This window comes from Sphaerodactylus townsendi, linkage group LG03 (assembly GCF_021028975.2).
Source record: "Sphaerodactylus townsendi isolate TG3544 linkage group LG03, MPM_Stown_v2.3, whole genome shotgun sequence".
NCBI lineage: Eukaryota > Metazoa > Chordata > Lepidosauria > Squamata > Sphaerodactylidae > Sphaerodactylus > Sphaerodactylus townsendi.
In genome coordinates, this window is record NC_059427.1 from 10288392 (window position 1) to 10312077 (window position 23686).

A 23686-nucleotide genomic window follows, 5' to 3' on the forward strand; every position below is an offset into this window, starting at 1 on the left:
TATTAGGCAGTATAATGGAGAAACAAACCCTCTATGTTCAGAAGAATTATTCTTCTGATTAAACACACACTTGGTATAAACAGAATAGTCACGTTATAGCGGCTCTGTTTCTGAGCTATCCAACAGTATCTGGCCACTGGAGGCAGAGGACTTGTCGGATCTGATCCAGCAAAAAAAAATTCTCACAGTCCTAACCAACAGAGGACTCCACAATTAACTGTACAGAATTAGTGTTTTCTTAAAAGCCCAGGATGACAACTCAGTATTGTCTTTATGTGGCATAGAGCACAGACATAGCAGTTGGCGAGCACAGGGTGGGAAGAGAGTCATTTTTATTCCCAAATTAGGTGAGTACAGGAGGTGGCACTTTTGTTGGAAGTGCAGGGAAGGGGAAAAATCTGTCTTTGGGGAAACAGGGCACCTGCTCATGTGTCTCTGTTTAACCCCCTCCCAAGACAAAAATGGTTTCTTCTCTTCAGAATGACAGAGGATGTGCCCGCTGGCCATCACTACCAAGAAAGTTAAAGTATCGAATAAACCTTCCTCCTTCAGCTGGAGCCACCGGGCCTTTGAAGCAGGAAGCGCCTTGGGGGGGAGGGGGAGAAGTGGGATAAGTGATGGGCTGGTGGGTGCACTCCTCTTTCATTAACAGACATCACATCACTACCTTTACCGTAGGGTATACCCTGCTGACCCGGTGGTTTTCCAGTGCCTTCCTGATGCAGGTAAGTGAACATAAGGTGATAGCCTGAAAGAATGCACCTTAGATATTTATAACCACCAAGACCTGTGTCTGTCTACTTATATAGCTTCACTAACACCAGTCTACTTGGAAGTGGATCCCACTGGACTGGTTGCCGGGATCTGAATGACTGTTGTCTGGGAGTAAAGGCTTAGCCCATTGCACCATTTGCGCCCCTTGCACACATGGAGAATGATGCACTTTCAATCCACTTTCAGTGCACTTTGCAGCTGGATTTTACTGTGCAGAACATCACAATCCACTTGCAAACAATTGTGAAAGCCTTCGACAATACATTTTTATTAAACTTTTAACCACACACCACAACTTAAACAGCAGCAAGCCTTTATTGGTATAGACAACTTCTAAGGCCATGTAGAGATTTCTAAGGCCATGGTTCATTCCCCCTGGCTGCTAATTTAAGGTTTTTCCCCTCCCACTGTTGGTTTTTTGAACTATTTGTTCAGTCCTGTATAGCCTTTGGATTATTATCGCTAGCACTTGATGAATGCCTGCCCTTTTGAATATTATCTCCCTCCCCAAAATAACTGTTTAAAACCCTCCTGATCAGGTTTGTGAGCCTCCTAGCAAAAATGTTCCCACCTACAGGTGCAACCCATCCCTTGCCAGTAGTCCATCTTCATGAAACCACAGACCATGGTTCAAGAAGCCAAATCATTCCTGACAGTACAACCTGCAAAAAAGCCAGTTTTTCACTTCTACTATTCTTTCTCTACCTCGGCCATATTCTTCAATCTGGAGTCGAGATGAAATGATGACCTGTGCATCCAAATCCTTCAGCTTCCCAGAGCCTCAAAAGACCTTGTGATGTCCTAAAAGCAACATTTTGCAGTGTCATTTGCTCCCACATGAATCAAAAGGAAGGGATAACGGGCAGTGGGCTTGACAAGGCTCTCTGTGACATCACAGATTTTTGCCTCAGGGAGACAGCACACCTCTTGAGACATCTTGTCAGGTCTGCAGATCACTGTTCCCCTCAGCCAGGAGTCCCCTACCACCACCATAGATCTTCTTTGGGGTTGTGCAGGGGCCATTTCATGGACTGAAGCCTCTGTCACTTGCACATTTTCAAATGTCTGACTCTTTTGCTCATGTTCCTGTTCCTTATTCTCACTGACAAGGGAGAGAACTTCAAATAGATTACGTAGCTTTAAACTCACAGAATGCTTCCTGGTCCCTCTACTTTTATGTGTAAGGTTCCTCCAATTGCCCACCTCCTCTGTTTGAGAACTGTTTTCCTCCTCTGGGAACTCTCCAGTGTTTTCTCTCCAGTACCGTCTCCTCCATTCTGCCCAAAAAATCCTCATTCTTCTTAATGGGCTGAAGAGCAGATACTTGTGCCTTAAGCTGCAGGACCTTCTCTTCCAAGAGAGCAAAAAACTTGCACTTGGTGCAGATGTAGCTATTCACATCCTCCAGTAAAAAAGCAAACATATCACAGCTGTTGTAAGTTACTGCAACAACTCCCTGAGTATCCATTTTTAGTATTCTTAAATAGTACACAAACAGAACTGTGGGTCTCCCTTTCAAAAAGTTCACCTCTAAACTCCCCCACAAAATCAGTCTTAGCCTTGCCTGTTTAGCCAAGCCCCTTTTCACCTAGCCCTGGGAACTGAGACCTAGTGTCTGAACCTCTACCCTAATCAAGTCACTAACTTATCTCCTACTCTCCCCTGAAAGATTGTTTCTTAATGATAAAACTGTCCCGCTGCCTCTCAGAGATTGTTAAAAAGATCTGGATGGCAGTTACATAGACCTGGTGGCACATCAGAAGCCCCACTTCTCAGAAACCTGAGGCAAACACAAAAACAAAGAACCCCCCCCCACACACACACACAAACAAAAGCTCTCCCAAATTCTAAAAAAACTCACAAAGGCCCTTTCTGCACAGGCCATTTAGAGTGGCCCAGGGACGGCAAAAACGCCGTCCCTGGGCAGCCGTTCGCACAGGCTTTCACCTCCTGCAGGTGAGCTCCCAAAGGCACCTGGTGGGCCACTGCGAGTAGCAGAGAGCTGGACTAGATGGACTCTGGTCTGATCCAGCTAGCTTGTTCTTATGTTCTTATGGTTGTTAAAAAACACAGTTAAATATTTAGTTTTAAGGATAACACACACACACACCCCCGATCACTTTTTTTCTCTCTGTTCAGCTGCCGTCTGTTGCCTTTCAGAGATTACAGGTCTTGCTGCTGCCTCTCAGAAATTGATGAAAAGATCTGCATGATGGTTAAATAGAGCTGGCAACTCACCAGAAGCCCCACCTCTCAAAGCCCCACCTCTCAGAATCCTGAGGCAAGCGCTGTTCTCCTGTTCTTTGCACTGGGATCCAGATGCCTTCTCTCTCCCTGTTTTCCCTCAGAACTCTGGTTCTTCAGGATCCCCCCCCCCCAAAAAAAGCTCTCTCCCTGGGACACCCCCACCCCAGTTCCAAATAAATGCCAAACGCCATAGGGTTACACTTGTTTACATTCAACATTTATATAAAAATGTTTTTCTCCTAATGAATAAGGCACTAATTACATTCAGTCATTATGACAGAGATACATAGTTTGGAAGGATGGGGGTTTGAAACAAATCCTGTCTCCTTGTTTTGTGCCTCAGGCAGTCGTGGCTGCTAGAAAAGGGAGAGTTTGCCAGAAGCACCAGGAGGCACTGAACCTCTTTTGCAAGGATGACGAAGCCCTCATCTGTCTGGTCTGCGTCCAATCCAAGAAGCACAAAGATCACAAGACTGTTCCTCTTGAGGAGGCCTCCCAAGAGTACAAGGTAGGAAATCAGCAGGGAATGAGCCATGGATCCTTCCCTTCTCCTCTGTCTTGTCATGGGGAAACTGGCTCCAGTTTCTGTTCCAGCATTTTTTCCAAGAGGGTTTGGGAAAGTGTGGAATGAAAAGTACTCATTTTTTCACCATGCCCAATCCAGTGCCTCCTGTCTTGCATTCTGAACCAACACCCAATAGCCTTTCCCTGTTTTTTTTAATTGTCACTGCTGGTATATTGCTAGAGAATATAGTGAAATACTGAGTGAGAATGATGTTTTTAAAAAAATGCAAAGCCCCCTCCTGTGGTAGACTTGTGGCGTTCTGGTGGACAGCAGGGTGAAACACCGAGCCAATCTCCATGCCACAGCAGAATTGGCACTGTGAATATTTCTCTATTCTTAATGGCCATCAGAGGAAAATGGGGCCCCTGTGCTCAGCGTTTGTGAAATCCATTACAGATGTAGGGCAGTAACATCTGGTTTGGCCCTTAATGACAGTTAGCTTCTTGCATGTTTTATAATAACTTCTTAAAAAGGAACCAGTCTCAGTTTTGGTTCTTTCTTCTCCCAGGATCTGTTCTGCAAGCATTTGGAGATTCTGAAGAAGGAAAGAGAAAGAATATTGGGGTGTAATGCAGACGTAATGACAGAAAGCCAAGCCCTGCTCGTAAGTGTCAATGTAGCTGGGAAGTCAACAGATTCTAAAGCTACTTGTTTTTTTTTTGTGGGGGGCAGATGGCATAAAATAGTAGAAAAGTCAACCTGTGAGGCATCACCTCCCTGTTTGGAATTTCTGTGCACAGACAGTCAATATTCAAGCAGATTAGGCCCTCAAAGGCAGACCTGACATTGCAATTCTAAGCAGAGTTACGCCCAAGCACTAGGGCTACTGATTCTGCAGAACTGGACACTCTGGGTGTCCCTGGTATCCTAGATGGTTCCCAAGTGCTGCCTAGTGGGTGGGCTGCCCCTGCTTTTTTATCCAGATGTAGACCCCTCTCCCTTTTTGTTTTTGGGTGATTTTGTTTGGGGCACAATCAGTTGACTTTCCAAGGTGCTCTCTGTTCCAGAATGAACCCTGAGCAGGTGAACTTGTTGATTCCCCATTTGTATACTTGCACCATCCCCCAAGAAACGGAATTGCTTCTGATTCATGGAGACTCTATGTGCTGGCTGGGTGGGGCTGGTGTGCTGCCACAGCAACATGCAGTACTGAGGAGGCTCAGGGTGGGGCTGCTGACAGTTCAACAAAGAGTAAAGTCCAAAGAGAAGTCAATCAGGCCAGGAGTCAATTGCAAGGAAAGCATACAGCAACCAGGAAAATCCAGGAATCAAGGTCAGAGCCAGTCCGTGGTCAGTCAGGTCTGGAGCCAGCAGTGGTGTGCGGGCAAGGTCAGGTAGAATCCACTTTGCAGCCACAATTGCAGTTCCTGCCCAAGGCTTTTTATTCATCAGAGTTGTTTGCCTGGGACTGCTTCTTCAAAGGCTCTGGATAATGCCTAGGCTGTAGCCTTGCTGAGCAGTGTCTCTCCTTTAAAGCCAGTCTCAATCTCCGACTGCACCTCAGGCTTGCATCTGGAGACTCAGAGCTGCTAGCATGGTCTTTAGCCTTGCTGATTAGTTCTGAGCCAGGAGCCTGTGTGGGTTCAGCTGGCTTCTCTCTGCAAGGCTCCATTAACCCTTTCTCAGGCAAGCTGTCAGCTGCAGCAGGGGCTTCTTCAGAGAAGCTGTCAGTTGCAGCAGGTGGGGCCATAACATTATCCTCCCTCAGGGCTCCCCCAGTGGGGGAGGTTTTTGTCGATACCATCTGTGGAAGTGCCAGAGAAGCACAGGAGCATGGACCTGATGAACCAGTTCCCAGGAGTGATCTTCAGGACCATATCCCTTCCAGTCAACAAGATATTGCAATACTCCTCGATGAAGGCGTGAGTCTGTTAGCGCAGCAATATAAACGCACTGGAAGCTCTCCCGCCGGCTTGCCCAGGAGAAAAAAATCAAACAGCATAACTTGCTCTTTTCCAAAGAAAGGCTTTATCTTTAGTGCAGAATATTTAACGTGCAGTTCAGTTTCACTTTGGTCTCCACTCTCCGGTTGTCCAGCTGCCAGCAATCACACACTCCCATTCAAACTAAACTCCAAGAATGCCACACCACACTCACTTTGTTGGACAGTTATATAGAGTCACTATCCAATCAGCTTGTGGGAGAAATTGCTGACTAGCACTTTTTCCTTTGACAGCTGCTGATCTGAATATGTCAGTGCCTATTTCATTTAGCTCAACAGAGTCAAGGATCTGAGCTACTTCAAATTCCTCCTGGCTGTCCACTAACACAGGCAGTGATGGTGGTCCCCGACGGAGGGAGTCATGAGCCAGTACCAGCAGCGATTTGTGGAAGACAGGGTGGATGTGTAGAGATGGAGATAGCTTGAACTGAAATGCGACTGTTGATCTGGCTAGTGATCATGTAGGGCCCAATAAAGCAATATGTGAGTTTGCGTGATGGTCGTGACATGGGTAAGAACCGGGTAGACAGCCAGACCCAGTTACCTGGAGCCAAATAACTACCTGGCTGTCAGTGGAGGTCCCCCTGAGCCTTATATGTGGCTTTGGCATGGTCGAGGTGTTCCCTAAGCAGGGCCTGTTGGGCTTCCATCTCCTGGAAGAAGTAATCGGCTGCAGGTATGGACATGGGTGTTGGCGGAGATTGCCAGAACCTAGAGTGCTACCTGTAATTAGCAAAGAACGGAGAGCACCCTGTGGAGGAGTGTTCTGAGTTGTTATTTACAAACTCCGCAAGAGGCAGCAGACCCGCTCAATTGCATAGCAGCAGAGATATTGTTCCAGAATGGCGTTCACTCTTTCCTTTTGCCCATCAGTTTGCAGGTGGTGAGCAGATGATAAGTGTAGCTGGGTCCCGAGGTGCTTGTGAAGTGCTCTCCAGAACTGGGAAGTAAACTGTACTCCTCTATCAGAAATCAGGTGCTCAGGAATCCCATGTAGCCGGAATATATGGGCAAGGTATAGTTGGGATGTTTCCTGAGCACTGGGAAGCTCAGCACATGGAAGGAAATTTTAGAGAAGGAGTCCACTACAACCCATGAAGTCCTAGCTTTTGGGGAGGTCAGTGATGAAGTCTAATGACACTGTATGCCAAAGCTGGTGGCAAGGGCTGGAGCAGCCCTGGTGGTTTTCAAGTTGGGTGTTTGGCCCAATGACATGTGGTACATTGTTGGATGTGCTGGAGCACATCCTCCTGAATAAAGGGCCAGTTGAAGGCCTGGGTGATCGAGTGAGTTGTCTTGAAGCAACCAAAGTGTCCTGTTGCGGGTGTTTCATGGTGCACTTGAATGATCTCTTCCCATAAAGGGTCAGTGGGCACATACAATCGACCATGAAACCACAACTCATTTTCATGTAGCACAAAATCCCATGGTTTCCCAGGACCCTGTTTCTGGAGTTGCTGGATCTTTGCTACCTTCCAGGGTTCTTCTTGTTGCTGGGACTGGATATGTTCTGTCAATGTATGGGCCTCAATGACTCCTGAAAAGACTTCAGGGGCCAGGACTGGGACAGAATGCAGGTCACTTGGCTTGTCACTGCCAATCTCAGGTTTCTGTAACAAGGCGTCTGCCTGTTTATTCTGGGCCTTGGGAACATATTAAATCCAGAAGTCAAATTGGGTAAATCCAGAAGTCAAATCAGGTAAATAACAATCAGGTAAATAACAAGGACCAATGAATCAGTCTTTGGTTCAGGTGGTGAGCTGATCGTAGGTGCTCCAGATTCTTGTGGCCTGTTCGCACAATGACAGGGTGCCGATCCGACCTCACCTCACCCCTGAAGAGGAAGTTTGACGCTGAACAGCCAACCAATGCTTGTATTGTGGGAGTGCAGGTCACTTTCCATGCTCTTGCACTGAGAAACTCCAGGTCCCATTAAACTCCAGGCCCCAGGTGACTGTGAGCATCTTAGCTTGGGGAGATTCACCGCATCCAGAGGCTCCAACTCCTACAACTTCCGACACCTACTCATCTCTGTTTGCCTATTGTTACTAGGAAACTGCGGGCTTCTGGCCCATGCCCTTGTGGACTCTGGGGCCTTCCAGTCATATATAGATACGACCTTTGCACAACACCACCAAAGGACAAAGAACAATGGCCCATAAATGTTGAAGCCATAGAAGGTTGGCTCATCAAATCAGGTCCAGTGTCCCAAGAGACAGTCCCCATTATACTCCATGTCCAGCAGTGAAAGGAGTGGATGTCTTTGGATGTCACCCATATGCCCCACTTCCCCTGGTTCTTGGCATGGGCTGGTTGTACTAGAACAACCCTCAGATAGACTGGCAGTAGCAGGAGCTCAAGTTTGGTCAAGACCCCAAATCCATAATCCTGAGTTTCTGCATTCCAGAGGAAGGATCCCAGCTGCCACCGGACTGCTTGGAATACCGGGACACCTTTGAGGAACAGGGAGCAGACCAGTTACTACCAAACTGACCATTTGCCTATGGAATAGATCTGAAACCCAGAGCATTCTACCAGATTGTGGTCAGGGCTGAAAAAGTCCTGGCCCAGATAGAGATCAGCTAGAACAGCCAACCTAAGGCCAGGGACTTTCAGCAGATGTCCATTTGCTGAAACCAGTGATCTCCAGGCCACATACCAGTACAGGTGGTCCCATAGGTATGCAGAACCCAGACCATTTAGATCCTTATATGTCAGCACTAAGACCTTGAACTTGATTCAGTACTCCACCTGGAGCCAGTGCAGCTGGTGGAGCACTGGTTGAATATGGGACTGCCAGGAGGTCCCTGTGAGGTCTCTCGCTGTCATACTCTGGACCATCTGGAGTTTTCAGAGAAGGCCCAATGGTAGCCCTGCATAAATTGAGGAGCAGTAGTCCAGTGTAGAAATAACCATTACATGGATCACTATGGCCAGGTCAGGCTGGGACAGATAGGGGGCCAACTGCTTCACCATGCAAGTAGTGTGTACCACCTGGGCCTCCATCACCAAAAGAGGAGTCCAGGAGCACAGCTAAGCTCTTGATAGTCAATGCAGCAATCAACTGCACACCATTAAGAGCTGACAGTTTGCACACTCCATCCAATCCTTCCCGTCCCAGCCATGTAAACTCCATCTTAGTTGGATTTAACTGCTATTGACTCTTTTTTAATCCACCAGAGCTCTCACCAGAGCTCCAAAACAATTGGCCAGAGCATCTGGGGCAGTAACTGGTCGAACATTCATCATCAGCTATAACTGGGGGTCATCTGCATATTGATGATAGCCCAATCAGAACCTCCAGATCAACCCAGCAAGAGGGCCCATATAGATATTAAATAAGATTGATGAATTTCCCCTTGTGGAACTCCACATGCTGAGTGGCGGGCAGACGTTCTCTCACCAATTTCTACCTTCTGTCCCTGACCTTGGAGAAACAAGTACAGCCACCACAAGACTGATCCTGTTATCCACCCCACCTATCCTTTGTCTGGGACTGTTGGAGGCCCAAAAAGCCAGAGTGGGGCAGCTTTTTCAGGGTGACAGTTTCACATTCTTTAACCCAGGTCTCTGTCATGCATACTAGGTCCACCTTCTGCACTGCAAATAAGTCCAGCAGAGTTTTGGCATTATTTTTGATGGACCTGGCATTGCACATCAGTGTTGGAGAAGGGTTAATTTCCTTAGCCTCCCTGCTAGCATGACTCAGGCTGGGATGGAGATTGGAAGAGGACTGAGCATGACCATATCTCTGTACTCTCCCTGTATTATATTTCCTCCCATAGTTTCCATGACCCCAGATGACTGGTTTAAATGTTTGAAGAGAGAGACAGATGCCCCCAGATGACTGGTTTAAAGAGAGACACAGGAAAAAACACAGCTGCATTGTTGGGCTTCCAGAGAGAAAATGAAACATGGTACTTGGTGGGGGGGGGGTGAGGGGGGGAGATGATAGGCGGGGCTAGTTCTCACATGACCAAGACATAGCAAATCATGTTTTGCACGAAGAGCCACTGCTGAGACCTAACTCTTTGGGTTAGGTCAGTGTGATGCCCACCCTCTTTAGGCTCGCCCTCCTGCCAGTGTTCCTTCCCTTCAGTTCCTTCCTGGGCATTGACAGACCTATCCTGGCTCCTAGTGGATGGGGAGCAGGGGGCAATTAAGCATTTGAACCACAGGGTGGTGGAAGTGGGGCACCTGCCCTACTGCTGGCCCTCCTCACCAGCCTTCTGCACATCCCCTTCCTCCCCTTGCTGGCTATGTCCTCCTCTACATGCCCTCTCTTTGCCTCTTTCCCTCCACTCTCCTTCCTCCACTGTTCCTTTCAGTCCTTGCTCTGCACCACTCTCCTTCCTACTCTCACTACCACCTCTCATTTCCTCCTTTCTCCAATGCCTCCTACCCACACTTCCCACCTCCTCCTTCCTCCACTCTTTATCTCTTTCCCGCAGCCCTCCCAACCAATTGAGCCACCCACCCCTCCTAGCTCCTTGGGCCCACCCCCTTCCCTCTCATTAGCTGGCTGCCTGTCCCTGCAGCCCCCCCACCATCTGGCAGCGGGGCATGCCTGGCCTGGGCACCTCCACCAGCCTGGATGCATTCCAAGGGGCATGTCAGTGGCAGCTGCTGCTGTGCTGGTTTTGTTGTGGCCGCAGGCTCCCCCAGGGTCACTTGGGACCCGGCCTGGTTGCAGCCATGCCTGCTGCCCTGGCCTCTACTTCAGCCGCAACACCAGGGCCCAGGGGTGAGTATAGCCAGCCCCTCCTTCACCAGTGCTCATCCTCAAGCCGTCCAGGTTTGTTTCTGACATTTGGGGCTGGGCTTGTGCTTGACGGGTGGGTCGCCCGCTCTGGCCTGGACAATCAGTCTACCAATTACAAATCCATGTAACAGCATTGTCCAGTCCATGTTTTACTACCCTTTTTGCAAGAATATCTGTGAGGACCTTGTCAAAGACTTTACTGAAATCAAAGTATGCCACATCCGCAGCATTCTCTTCATCTACCAAACTTGTCACTCTGTCAAAAAAAGGATAAGATTATTCTAGCATGTCTTGTGTTCAAGAAACCCATGTTGACTTTTAGGGATCACTGCGTACCCTTTTAAGTGCTTGCAGACTTTTTAATGACCTGTTCTAGAATGTCTCCTGGTACTAATGTCAGGCTGACTGAGCACTAATTGTTTAGGATTCTTTTTTTCCCTTTCTGAAGGTGGGGTAACGATCGCCCTCCTCCAGTCCCTGGGACTTCTCCTATTTTCCAGGAATTCTCAAAGATTATTGAAAGTGATTCTGAGATTATTTCTACCAGTTCTTTCAATCTCCTGTGACATAGTTCTTCAGGCCCTGGAGACTTGAATTTAGAGTAGGCAGATATTCCAGAACTATCTCTTTATCTATTCTGTGTTGGATTTCTCCTACCACATCATCTGTTCCATCTTCCCTTGGTTGAGCACTATTTTCCTTTTGAGAGAAGGCCAAGAGAAAGAAGGCATTGTACAGTTTTGCCTTTTCTCTGTTCAATTAGCATTTTGCCATCCTCTCCACAAAGTGATCCTACCATTTCTTTTTGTTACAGACATAACCAAAAAAAATCCTTTTAAAAATTGTTTTTAACTTATCTAGTAGGCCTGAACTCCTGATGCACTTTAGCTTTTCTGACTTTCTCCCAACACTTTGTATGTATTCCTTTTTTGTATGTATTCCTTTTTTTTGTGATTTCCCCCTTTTCCGTTTCTTGTACATGTCCCTTTTAAATCTTAGCTTAGGTGAAAGTTCTTTAGATATCCATTCTGGTTTATTCAGATACCTCCCATTTTCCCTCCACACTGGAACTTCTTGGAATTGTGCCTTCAAGATCTCACTTTTAAGAAATTCCCATCCATCATGCACTCTGTACTCCTTCAGTATTCTTAACCATGGGATCTCACCCAGTAGTTCTCTATGTTTACTGAAATTAACTTTTCTTAAAGTCTAGGATGCATGTCTGACTTCCACTGCTAAGACAAGCTGTGCTTGTTATGTTGACCCAATTCCTTTCTCTTTCTATTTCAGAAGCAAACGACAGGAGAGAAGCTAGAGATTGTAGCAAAGTTCAGGAAACTACACTCACTTCTGGAGGAACAAGAGAAACTTCTGCTGACTCAGATAGAAGAAGTTGAGAAGCAGGTAGCAAAAAACAGGGACCAGAACTTGGCTGAACTCTCTGAGGCACTCTCCTCTGTGGACAGCCTCATCCAGGAGATGCAGGAGACATGTCAGCAGCCAGCCAGTGATCTTCTGCAGGTAAGAGTGTTGTGTAAGGTGACCATTAGTCCCGCTTTTCGCGGGACCCTCCCGATTTTAAAGAACTTGTCCCGCGTCCCGCGGCGATTTTAAAAAGTCCCGATTTTTGCCAGTTGGAAGGGCATGTGAATGAGGGAGCCATGAGATTTTTTTTGCCTCGTTACGCCCCTCCTCCTCAGCAGCAGTGCGGTTGCGTGCTGGCCTGGCGCGTAAGCAAAGCCTCCTACCAAACGGACTACAGATGCTGCGGCGGCGGCGGCCTCTTCCCTGTGAAACAGTGGGAACTAACTGGCGCGTGCAGGTGAAACACGGCCGGCCGGGGCGAAGAGGCGAAGCCGACTGCAGCTGCGTGTGTCTCGCAGGCAGGCAGGCAGGCAGTTGCGGGGGGAAGGAGGAACTTCGGGTGCGGGTGGAAGTCACCGGGTGGCTCCAGTGGCGGTGGCGTGACCGCGACCAACCGGCAACCCTGCAAGCCCTGCTGCGGAATCTGACTGGCTGGCAAGCAAGGTAAACCGAGCTCCGGTCTGGTTGCCCCCATTCTTTCAGAGGGGGGGGGGGGAACAGCAAAAATGTGGGAACTGGGAAGGGCTAGGGTAACTTTCTTTTCTTCCAGTCTTGCAATGCGTGGAAATCTTCAAAAAACAACAACCCTGCTCATTGGTTTGTTCGGCAGGTGCAGGGGAGAGAGAGGAGGAACTCCTGGGTATGCGGCTATGGTCACCGGGCTGCTTGGGATCACTTTTCTCTCCAGCCTTGCAGATCTTGCACGCGCGTGGAAATTTCTATCCCCCCCAGCTCATTGGTTTGTTCCTCCCCCTCAATCGGAGGCCACAGGGCTTTTAAAACGAAGGTCTTGGGAGGGGGCCATCTCCTAGAGAGGGAGGAAGGGAGCCGGGCAGGTTATGTTGGGTTTGGGGCATTGAGAGTGCAATGCCCTCGATCGGGGTGGGGAGGGGGCAGATGGCGGCAGGTGGGTGCAAGCTGGGCGCAGAACCAGCAGATTTCCAACAAGGAGGGGGAGGAAGAGTAAATGGGGGGGGGACGATTTGGAACTTGCTATTTCATTATTTCATTTAATGCATCTATACCCCTAATTTCCATGGGATCCCAAGATAGCTGATGTCATTCTCTTCAATGTTACATCTCACAACAATCCAGCTGGGCAGGTTAAGGTGTACTGTAACAGTGTTGACCCACCCAAGCCAGCTTCTGTGGCACAAGTGGGGACTCTAACCTGGTTCTCCCTGATGCTAAATCCAGCATTATTAACCACCACACCACACTCTTGGGGTTTCATTGGGATGTTGTAGTTTATTACTTTAAGCCACCTTAAACCAAGAGCCAAAATATTTATGTTCTTTTAATAAAAATAGATTGTGGAGGAAATTAGAATCTTTTATTTTTTTTTCCAGCCTGCATCAGCCAAGTAAGTCCTGCATGTTCACTTGGGAGTGTAGGGTAGGTCAAAAGAACTGGTAAGAAATTATCTTAGGTTGTTTTGGAAAAGGGAAATTTCTGTTGTGGCTGACAAATATGTTCTGGGGTGGGGAAGAGGAGAGGCAGACAGTCATGTTCTCATACACTGCTTCTTGGTGGGCTCCTGTAAAGGAGGGACTAGTTCTTGCAATGCATATTTGATATGTGTTTGAATGGGATTCTTACATTGCAGCTTGTATGGATCATCACAAATACAACCTTGAGCATCATTTTTGGTGGGGGAGGGAGCCTCAGATTGAATTGGTTTGGACTGTTAGTGGATGACACAAACACAAAACTTTTCCTTTGTTTTTTTAAAACTGTCTGGCAAAAGTTGAAGCGTGAATATTGATTTTTTTTTAAATTGATTTAATTTTTTTTTATTAAATCAGATTTTAAAAATGAAATGCTTTTTAATGGAAACATCTACCTATAGATAATTTGAATAGTTTTCTGTTCAAGAGACATTATAGTCTGATGGTTATTTATCATGAAATAAGGATTAGTTTTTATTTTATGTAGAATGAGACTGTATATCTCATGCAATGCTTAAAAATTGTGTAGATGAATTCCATTAACCCATTCACAATGTTATGCTCTTCCAGAGATTTCTGTAACATTATTTTTGGGCAAAGCTCTTTTTCCATGCAGAAGATATTATTACAGACAGTTCTCAAAACTGTGAATTTGTGGCTCACAGAGATAACATGCCTCTTCTTCACTGGAAAAATATTATACAGCATTGAGTTGGAGAAAAAGACCCTAATCCCATTGTTCTGCTCGAAGAACAATTCTGGGATCCACACACTGCCTTTCTCTCCCAAAGTGGGCTCCACATGCATACACAAACCCCTTCCCTTCTTACCCTTCCCCATAACAGACATGTTGTACGGTCTGTGGGACTGAGAGAGACTGGCTCAGGGTTGGGTCACCCAGCAGGAAATGTAGGAGTGGAGAAACAAATTTGGTTCACCAGATAAGAGTCTGTTACCTCATGGAGGAGTAAGGAATCTAACCTGCTTCTTGCACTTGCTCTTAACCACTACACCATGCTGGTTTCATGTAAATCTGTGTACACAGAATCTACCCTGCCCCTCTTAGTAAACAGAATCTTACCCCTTACATCCTAAGTGTTACGTTTAAAGTAGTTCATTTAATAGAAGACTGTTTGGAGTGGAAATAGATGTGCACAAGAAGCTAAGGTTCTTCCGGGCATTAACACGCAGGGTCAATAATATGCGTTTTCAAACCACTTTCACAACTGTTTGCAAGTGGATTTCGCTATTCCGCACAGCTTCCAAAGAGCACTGAAAGCAGCTTGAAAGTGCATTATTCTGCACACAAAAGGAATGAGCCTAAGTGTGAGGAGATGGGGGAAGGCAGTAAAAATGTCCGTGAAACCTTTTGGACAGAATAAGGCAAAGGTTTTGGGATATTTATTTGTGTAGCCAGAGATCTGGCTATATTATTCTATCTCTGGAAGAGCAAAAAAATCTGTAACCAATATTCATTTTGACCCCTAACCTTAACAATCACAAAAAAATATTACAATGTTGGTCAGGGAGTTGATGACAAAGCTCTGCTGTAAATGGGGAGGGGACTGCACTGCAGGGTTATGTACCGGCAGTGCATCCAAGAAATGGCAGAGTGTCAACAGTGACACCACAATTGAAGTAATCTTACCATTCCATTCCATTCCAAATCACAAAAAAGGAACACAAGCCATGTAGTCTAAGAAAGAATAGGAAGAGGCCTATTAGGAATGACACCGGAATGCCATCGTTTGGTCAAGAGTGTATTGATATTTCCCAAGATCTGGTAAAAAAACTGTGGCTATGCCATAGCATTCCACCGCCAGCCAGATCTAATCTTTAGAGATGTTAAAAAAGTCTCCACTTATCATGCATCACACTTCTTGATGCATGATCACACACTTGAGCATATAAGCTACCCTGCTCTGCCTTTCAATGCACCATGTGCTAGCAAGCCACCCACACTAAAATAAATCCATTTCTTTTTGAGTTACATTGCAAACCAGCCTCTCTTTCTGACAAGTCTGCCATCTGAACAACACGGCTGAGATGAGTCATGTCAGGGGTCTTGGAACACATTTATACTGCTAATCTATTAGTACAGAGACACACCTTTAAAACTTTTTCCAAGTGCTGGGTCACTCTGTGTGGTTCTAAGATTCACAGTGTAATCCAAAACGGAGTGCTGACTCCAGTCTGGAGCAGCAGGAGAGCAGTGTTTAAGAGCAGGCACGCTTCAATTTTGGAGAGAAATAGCTCTGATTTCCTGCTCTGCCACTTGAGCTGTGGAGGCTTATCTGGGGGAACTAGATTAGTCTGTGCACTCCAAGACATGCCAGCTGGGTGACCTTGAGCTAGTTACAGTGCCTCTGAGCTCTCTCAGCCCCACCCATCTCACAAGGAGTTAGGTGTGGGGGGTGACAGGAGATTGTAAACCCTTTGAGTCTCTTTACAGGGAGAGAAAGGGGGGATATAAATCCAAACTCTTCTTCTTCTTTTAACCCCAATTGACTTCAATGGCTTTAGACTGGAGCACCTCTGTTTTGGATTAAAAAAAAAAAAAAAAATCTGTTAGTGGTAATCTTCAGTAGGGTTCAGAGGAATTCTGTGTGATCTGTGGACTTCAGTGGAGTTCTGAAATGAGGATATCTGTTATGGTCTTGCATTTGACAAAGGCTGCACTAGGGTATGGAAATGTTCAAACTTCCAAGGGGAATTTTAGTGCCCAATAAGTTGTTTAATCTGTGATTCAACATATAGACCAAATTTTTAATCAAGAACCACCACCACCACCTCCTCCGGTCAATGGTGTCCCTCTTTACCAATGTTAAAATCTGGTCACTTTAGTGTTGTGGGAACAAGCAGGCTCCCTGTTGGGAAAAGCTGCCTCCAAGGGTCATCAGAGGTGGAGCTCCTGGGGGCAGGGGGTGCACGTTGCACTGGGCGCGTGCCTGGGGGTGGGGCGGAAAATCTCCCCCCATGGCACCCCCACACACACTTACAGTGAAACAGTGCAGGCTGGAGAAGTGGCCTGTTCCCTTCAGGCTGAAAATGGCCTGGTGGGAACTTCACTTCCCAGGAGACTTTGTGAATTCCATGGTCTCAAGGGAAGTTTAGTTCTCACCAGGCCGATTTCAGCCTGAAGGGAACAGGCGATGCCTCCAGGGATGAAGGCCAAGAGGCATGTCCCCTAGCCTCTGTAGAGTGAAAGCAGTCGAGAGGAGGTAAGAGGAAAAAAGTGGGAAAAAAGCGGTACGGGGAGAACACTGCCATCCACCTGGTGCCGTTTGCTCAGCAGCGGGTGAAAGGTGGCATTTTCCAAAAGAAAATGCCGGTGTGAGAGGTATTCGCCACTGCTGCTGCGCTCCACATATTTCTATTTATAACTCTAAAATGACAAAAAGTAATACTTACAAAAAATGAAAGGTGGGGACCAATATGTTGCTGCAATGCTACTGTGATATATTATTTTCAAGCCTTGGTGATGCCTTCCAGTGGCTAGAAGGAAAATAACAATGACACAGTGCTGATGCAGATAATATTGATGAGAATGCCTCTGCATCCTCAGGCAACCATGAGAGCGACACATCCTAATTTGAGGACAGCCTGTCTTCAACAAGAGGAAAATTTTCTTTATGATAATACCCATTGTTGGGTCATAAAAAACGAATCACCCAACACTGTCTGAAATGGCTCTACTTTGCTCTCATTATCCTTACAAAGATTTTCTCCCTTTCTGTAAAAGTCCACTCCAGGCTTTGAATGGAGCCTGCTAGCTGGACAGAAGAAAAGGCCAGAGTGCAGGGAGTATTTCTTGTGTGGCTTTTAGCAACCCATGAGGTTTCTCTTCTCTGTCTCATCATCATCATCATCATCAATTTTATTGAAAGCCATAGGCCATTACAGTATTACAATATTGTTACATTACAACTTCTGAGCCAACTTGTTATTCCAACAGGTAAGAAAAAAGAGAAAAAAAATTCACTAAAAATCCATCATTGAACACTAAATCTTTCACTTTCCCCCCTACAATATGTCTGAATTGTATTCCCACCTAACTTAAACCAGTTTAGGTTTGATCATTTGCTTTATTACATTGTTGGAGCGAATTCCTTGTAGCTGCTACATGACGAAGGGCCAACCCCATAGGATACATAGGGATCCAAATCTACAAGGAGAAGGTATAATTTGTCTGAGCCATAATATACCTGGGATAGGGATATAAAACTATTCAAAAAATCCTAGCCCTAGGCTCATGCGTACAGGTGTGTCTAGAACATAAATTTGAGGTAAATCCTCTACTTCCTGTTTGCAGATACAAATTCGTTGTTCAGCTGGTATTTTGGCATATCTGCCTTCTAAATAATTTGTTGGCATTGTTTGAAATCGCAATGCTGTCATAGCGTTCCTTATCTTAAACTGAGTAATGCCAGCAAGATAGGGGGCTCTGTGATGATCCTTTTTAAGGTGACTATACCAGGGAGCAAACTTGGAATGTAAAATTATATCTCTGTCCATACAGTTATCCCCTTTGAATATCCAGTCCCGAAGGTCGTGATTTAAAATTGGTGAAGTCTTCTCTGTCTCACTTTCTCTCTCTCTCTCTGCCTTTAGGATGCCAGGAGCATCTTGAAGAGGTAAGTGGATCTTTGTCATTAACCTTCTTTGAACTGGAAGGGGTCTAAGGAGCCGCTGGGAAGAGGAAACAAACTATCAGGAAGCCAGGAAATGTGCGTTTAAAGTCTCAGGTGAATTTAGAGGAAGAGGAATGGTAATGTGACATTATTTGGCTCAAAATATTCCACATCTCTTGAAAGGGGCAAATTATGAAAAGGAATAGCAGCAATGTCATGTAACCTGTTCGCTTCCACTGTCCATCAGCCCTCTCCTGAGAACATAAGCAGAGCCTGCTGAATGACACCAGTGGTCCACTGAGACCAGCATCCTGTTTCAGAGAGTGGTCAGCAACTTCCCCTGGCAGGCAACAAACATGGCATAAAGGCCAAGTCAGAGATGCTGGCTCCTAGCAGTGCTCCTCAGAGATTGGCTGCCTCTGGCTATGGAGGCTCCCTTCAGCCACCAATTCTTGTAGACACTGATGGACCTCTGTTTCAGGAAACTGTCTAATCCCGTTTTTAAGTTATCAGTGTTTGTGACCATCAGTACTTCACCCAGCAATGAATTCAATAGAGTAATTACTGACTGAGTAGTGAGATATGCCCTTTCATCTGTCTGAAACCTATTTCTCAACAGTTTCACAGGGTTCCCCTGAATTCTGATATTATGGGAGAAGGAAAAAAAAGTTGTAGCTGATTTTACCTGCCTCCATTTTATCCTCACAACAAATCTCTTCAGAAAAAAAGAGGCTGGTCTAAAGTCACCCAGTGAATCAAATAGCAGGATGTGGGACTGAACCTGAGTCCTTCTCTAGTCCAGAATTCTAACCACAACAGTTTTCCTGTGGAGCAGCAAAAATGGGGAAATAACTCCCCCCCCCCTCGCAGTGCAATTTCAGCATAGAAAAATAGCTAATGGGGGAGGCCAGACCTCTTCCTTTACCCATGGTAGTATTATGGCTGGGGTTCTTCCTCCCCCCGTGGAAGCATTGTGAGTCCAGATGGGCTTGGTTTTCTTTTTTTGTAGATGTTCCCCACAACTGCTGTGTGGTTTTGGGTTCTCAGGAGCTACACTGAGGTGAATGTTTCTATCCAAAGGGCCTCCCATTTTGCTCTTCTCTCAGACTCAGCCTGTCTCTCTAGGCTTTCTGCACATTCCTTCTTCTTTTTCTCTGATCCCCTGGGGTGGGGGGCATTATGAATTGGATGGATACTTTACCATAATTTTTCCTCAAGGTATGAAGAAAAGGAGGCATTTGAGATTCCAATTACTTTTCCTCTTGCATTGAAGAGTTGTATCTTGGATTGTTCCGATCGAAATATCTTTTTAAAAGGCATTATGGAGGAAATCAAAGGTAATGAAGAAATGCTGCAGGGATTTCAAACTGGATGTTACATTGGGCCAGATATGTTTTAGTATACCTTAGGCTGCTTATATCTTTAGCCGACCCAGGAAAGTGAGAAATTTATATAAAGGTTATGAAGGCCATTTTCATCTCATAAAGTTTTCTTTTCAGACTTATCCCAGAGCTTTAGCTTAGAATTGCATAACTGGGATTTTCTCAAACTTATTCTACATTGCTGATCTTGGCTGATTTCTGTGACTGTGCGCTGCCAAACTGTGAGGCAGATAATAGAATAAACAATGAAAATGAAACAGGAGGGGAGATACCTTTAGGGTACCTCATTTTCATCCTGGAGAGAAGTGACTAGTGGGATACCACAGGGTTCCGTCCTGGGCCCAGTGCTGTTAAATATTTTTATCAATGACTTGGATAATGAAATTGAGGGCATATTAATCAAATTTGCTGATGATACCAAACTAGGAGGTGTAGCTAATACCCTGAAGGACAGGGGCAGGATTCAAAATGATCTGGACAGGTTAGAGAGGTGGGTCAAAACTAACATGAATTTCAACAGAGATAAATGTAAGATTCTTCATTTAGGCAGAAAAATTGAGATGCATAGATATAGGATGGGTGACACCTGGCTTGACAACAGTACATGTGAAAGGGATCTGGGAGTCTTAGTAGACCACAAACTGAACACGAGTCAGCAGTGTGACATGGCAGCCAAGAAAGCCAATGCAATCTAGTTTCTAGATCGAGATAAATAATTGTACCACTCTATATTGGTCAGACCTCACCTAGAGTACTATGTTCAGTTCTTGGCATCAGAGTTTAAGAAGGATATTGACAAACTGGAACATGTCCAGAGGAAGGCAACCAAAATGGTAAAAGGTCTGGAATCCATGCCCTATGAAGAGAGGCTTAGGAAACTGGGGATGTTCAGTCTGGAGAAGTGAAGGTTAAGGTGGGACCAGATAGCTATCAGGAGCAGCAGTGGCGTAGTGGCTAAGAGCAGGTGCACTCTGAACTGGAGGAACCGGGTTTGATTCTCAGCTCTGCCGCTTGAGTTGTGGAGGCTTATCTGGGGAATTCAGATTAGCCTGTGTACTCCCACACACGCCAGCTGGGTGACCTTGGGCTAGTCACAGCTTCTCGGAGCTCTCTCAGCCCCACCCTCCTCAGAGGGTTTTTCTTGTGAGGGGGGAAGGGCAAGGAGGTTGTAAGCCCCTTTGAGTCTCCTATAGGAGAGAAAGGGGGGATATAAATCCAAACTATTCTCTTCTTTTTTAAATATTTGAAGAGATGCCATGTCGAAAAGGGAGCAAGCTTGTTTTCTGCTGTCTCAGAGACAAGGACATGGAGCAATGGACTCAAGGTGCAGGAAAAGAGATTACACCTAAACATTAAAAAGAACTTTCTGGCTGTCAGGGCTGTTCAATAGCAGAATTCACTACCTCAGAGAGTGGTGGAGTCTCCTTCTTTGGAGGTTTTTAAACAGAGACTGGCTGAACGTTTGTCAGGAGTGCTTTGGTGGTGTGTTCCTGCATTGCAGGGGGTTGGACTTGATGACCCTTGTGGTCTCTTCCAACTCTATGATTCATTTCATGAAGACAACCTGATCCATGTAAGAGAAAAAACCATTCTCATTTCAGTGTGTCTATGACCAGATTGGACCTATCAACACCGACCGTTTTGACTGAGTATTTTTATTGACTAATAGTGCTTTCTGAACTGATAGTGCTTTCTGAAGTAGATTTACCCCTTTCTAAGCCCATTGAAAGTTCAGAAGGATGTTTCCCTGCTTAGGATGACACTGTGGAGTTTCTGTTTGAAGAGATCCTAAGTTTAGCTGGAGTGGACCTTTGGGCCTCAGTCCTGGAAGAAATGTGAATATTTCCACATTTATTAAATTTGGGATTCCCCCCCCCCCCTAGCAGAAGTAGGTTCTACTTAACCTTTCATCCAAAATTCAGAAGATTCAGATTCACATAATTCATAAGTACGCATATGCCATCAAGTCACAACCAATTTAGGGTAACCCCAAGAAAAGGTTTTTAAGTCAAGGGAGAAGTAGAGATTTCCTTGCCATTGCCTTAGTCTGCAGAATCTTCTGCAGAACTAACCCATACAAGCACCAACCCTGCTTAGCTTTCAAGATTTGATGAGCTGGGGCTATACCAGGGGTCTGCAACCTGCGGCTCTCCAGATGTTCATGGACTACAATTCCCATCAGCCCCTGCCAGCCTGGTCAATTGGCCATGTTGGCAGGGGCTGATGGGATCTGCAGTCCATGAACATCTGGAGAGCCCCCCCCCCCACCCCCCCCCCCCCGCCCCCTCCCCCCCCCCCCCCCCCCCCCCCCCCCGCCCCCCCCCCCCCGCCACCCCCCCCCCCCCCAACGTCCCCCCCCCCCCACCCGCTGGCATCCCCAACCCCATCCCCCCCCCCCCCTACCCCCCCCCCCCCCCACCCACCCTCCCCCCCGCCCCTCCCCCCCCCCACCCCCCCCCCCCCCCCCCCCCCCCCCCCCCCACCCCCCCCCCCCCCCACCCCCCCCCCCCCCCACCCCCCCCCCCCCCCACCCCCCCCCCCCCCCACCCCCCCCCCCCCCCACCCCCCCCCCCCCCCACCCCCCCCCCCCCCCACCCCCCCCCCCCCCCACCCCCCCCCCCCCCCACCCCCCCCCCCCCCCACCCCCCCCCCCCCCCACCCCCCCCCCCCCCCACCCCCCCCCCCCCCCACCCCCCCCCCCCCCCACCCCCCCCCCCCCCCACCCCCCCCCCCCCCCACCCCCCCCCCCCCCCACCCCCCCCCCCCCCCACCCCCCCCCCCCCCCACCCCCCCCCCCCCCCACCCCCCCCCCCCCCCACCCCCCCCCCCCCCCACCCCCCCCCCCCCCCACCCCCCCCCCCCCCCACCCCCCCCCCCCCCCACCCCCCCCCCCCCCCACCCCCCCCCCCCCCCACCCCCCCCCCCCCCCACCCCCCCCCCCCCCCACCCCCCCCCCCCCCCACCCCCCCCCCCCCCCACCCCCCCCCCCCCCCACCCCCCCCCCCCCCCACCCCCCCCCCCCCCCACCCCCCCCCCCCCCCACCCCCCCCCCCCCCCACCCCCCCCCCCCCCCACCCCCCCCCCCCCCCACCCCCCCCCCCCCCCACCCCCCCCCCCCCCCACCCCCCCCCCCCCCCACCCCCCCCCCCCCCCACCCCCCCCCCCCCCCACCCCCCCCCCCCCCCACCCCCCCCCCCCCCCACCCCCCCCCCCCCCCACCCCCCCCCCCCCCCACCCCCCCCCCCCCCCACCCCCCCCCCCCCCCACCCCCCCCCCCCCCCACCCCCCCCCCCCCCCACCCCCCCCCCCCCCCACCCCCCCCCCCCCCCACCCCCCCCCCCCCCCACCCCCCCCCCCCCCCACCCCCCCCCCCCCCCACCCCCCCCCCCCCCCACCCCCCCCCCCCCCCACCCCCCCCCCCCCCCACCCCCCCCCCCCCCCACCCCCCCCCCCCCCCACCCCCCCCCCCCCCCACCCCCCCCCCCCCCCACCCCCCCCCCCCCCCACCCCCCCCCCCCCCCACCCCCCCCCCCCCCCACCCCCCCCCCCCCCCACCCCCCCCCCCCCCCACCCCCCCCCCCCCCCACCCCCCCCCCCCCCCACCCCCCCCCCCCCCCACCCCCCCCCCCCCCCACCCCCCCCCCCCCCCACCCCCCCCCCCCCCCACCCCCCCCCCCCCCCACCCCCCCCCCCCCCCACCCCCCCCCCCCCCCACCCCCCCCCCCCCCCACCCCCCCCCCCCCCCACCCCCCCCCCCCCCCACCCCCCCCCCCCCCCACCCCCCCCCCCCCCCACCCCCCCCCCCCCCCACCCCCCCCCCCCCCCACCCCCCCCCCCCCCCACCCCCCCCCCCCCCCACCCCCCCCCCCCCCCACCCCCCCCCCCCCCCACCCCCCCCCCCCCCCACCCCCCCCCCCCCCCACCCCCCCCCCCCCCCACCCCCCCCCCCCCCCACCCCCCCCCCCCCCCACCCCCCCCCCCCCCCACCCCCCCCCCCCCCCACCCCCCCCCCCCCCCACCCCCCCCCCCCCCCACCCCCCCCCCCCCCCACCCCCCCCCCCCCCCACCCCCCCCCCCCCCCACCCCCCCCCCCCCCCACCCCCCCCCCCCCCCACCCCCCCCCCCCCCCACCCCCCCCCCCCCCCACCCCCCCCCCCCCCCACCCCCCCCCCCCCCCACCCCCCCCCCCCCCCACCCCCCCCCCCCCCCACCCCCCCCCCCCCCCACCCCCCCCCCCCCCCACCCCCCCCCCCCCCCACCCCCCCCCCCCCCCACCCCCCCCCCCCCCCACCCCCCCCCCCCCCCACCCCCCCCCCCCCCCACCCCCCCCCCCCCCCACCCCCCCCCCCCC

At 50.2% G+C, this 23686-nt stretch overlaps 1 protein-coding gene across 1 annotated transcript in view; it reads left to right on the forward strand.

Annotated features, from left to right (window-relative positions):
• Nucleotides 1-617: 617 nt before the first annotated feature.
• LOC125429982 (E3 ubiquitin-protein ligase TRIM7-like) overlaps nucleotides 618-23686 on the forward strand; it is a 120551-nt gene continuing 97482 nt past the window's right edge. Inside the window, exons 1-3 of the mRNA XM_048491619.1 lie at nucleotides 618-725; nucleotides 3365-3511; nucleotides 10264-10272. Coding sequence (XP_048347576.1) covers nucleotides 618-725; nucleotides 3365-3511; nucleotides 10264-10272 — 264 coding nt within the window. The remainder of the gene's footprint in view (nucleotides 726-3364; nucleotides 3512-10263; nucleotides 10273-23686) is intronic.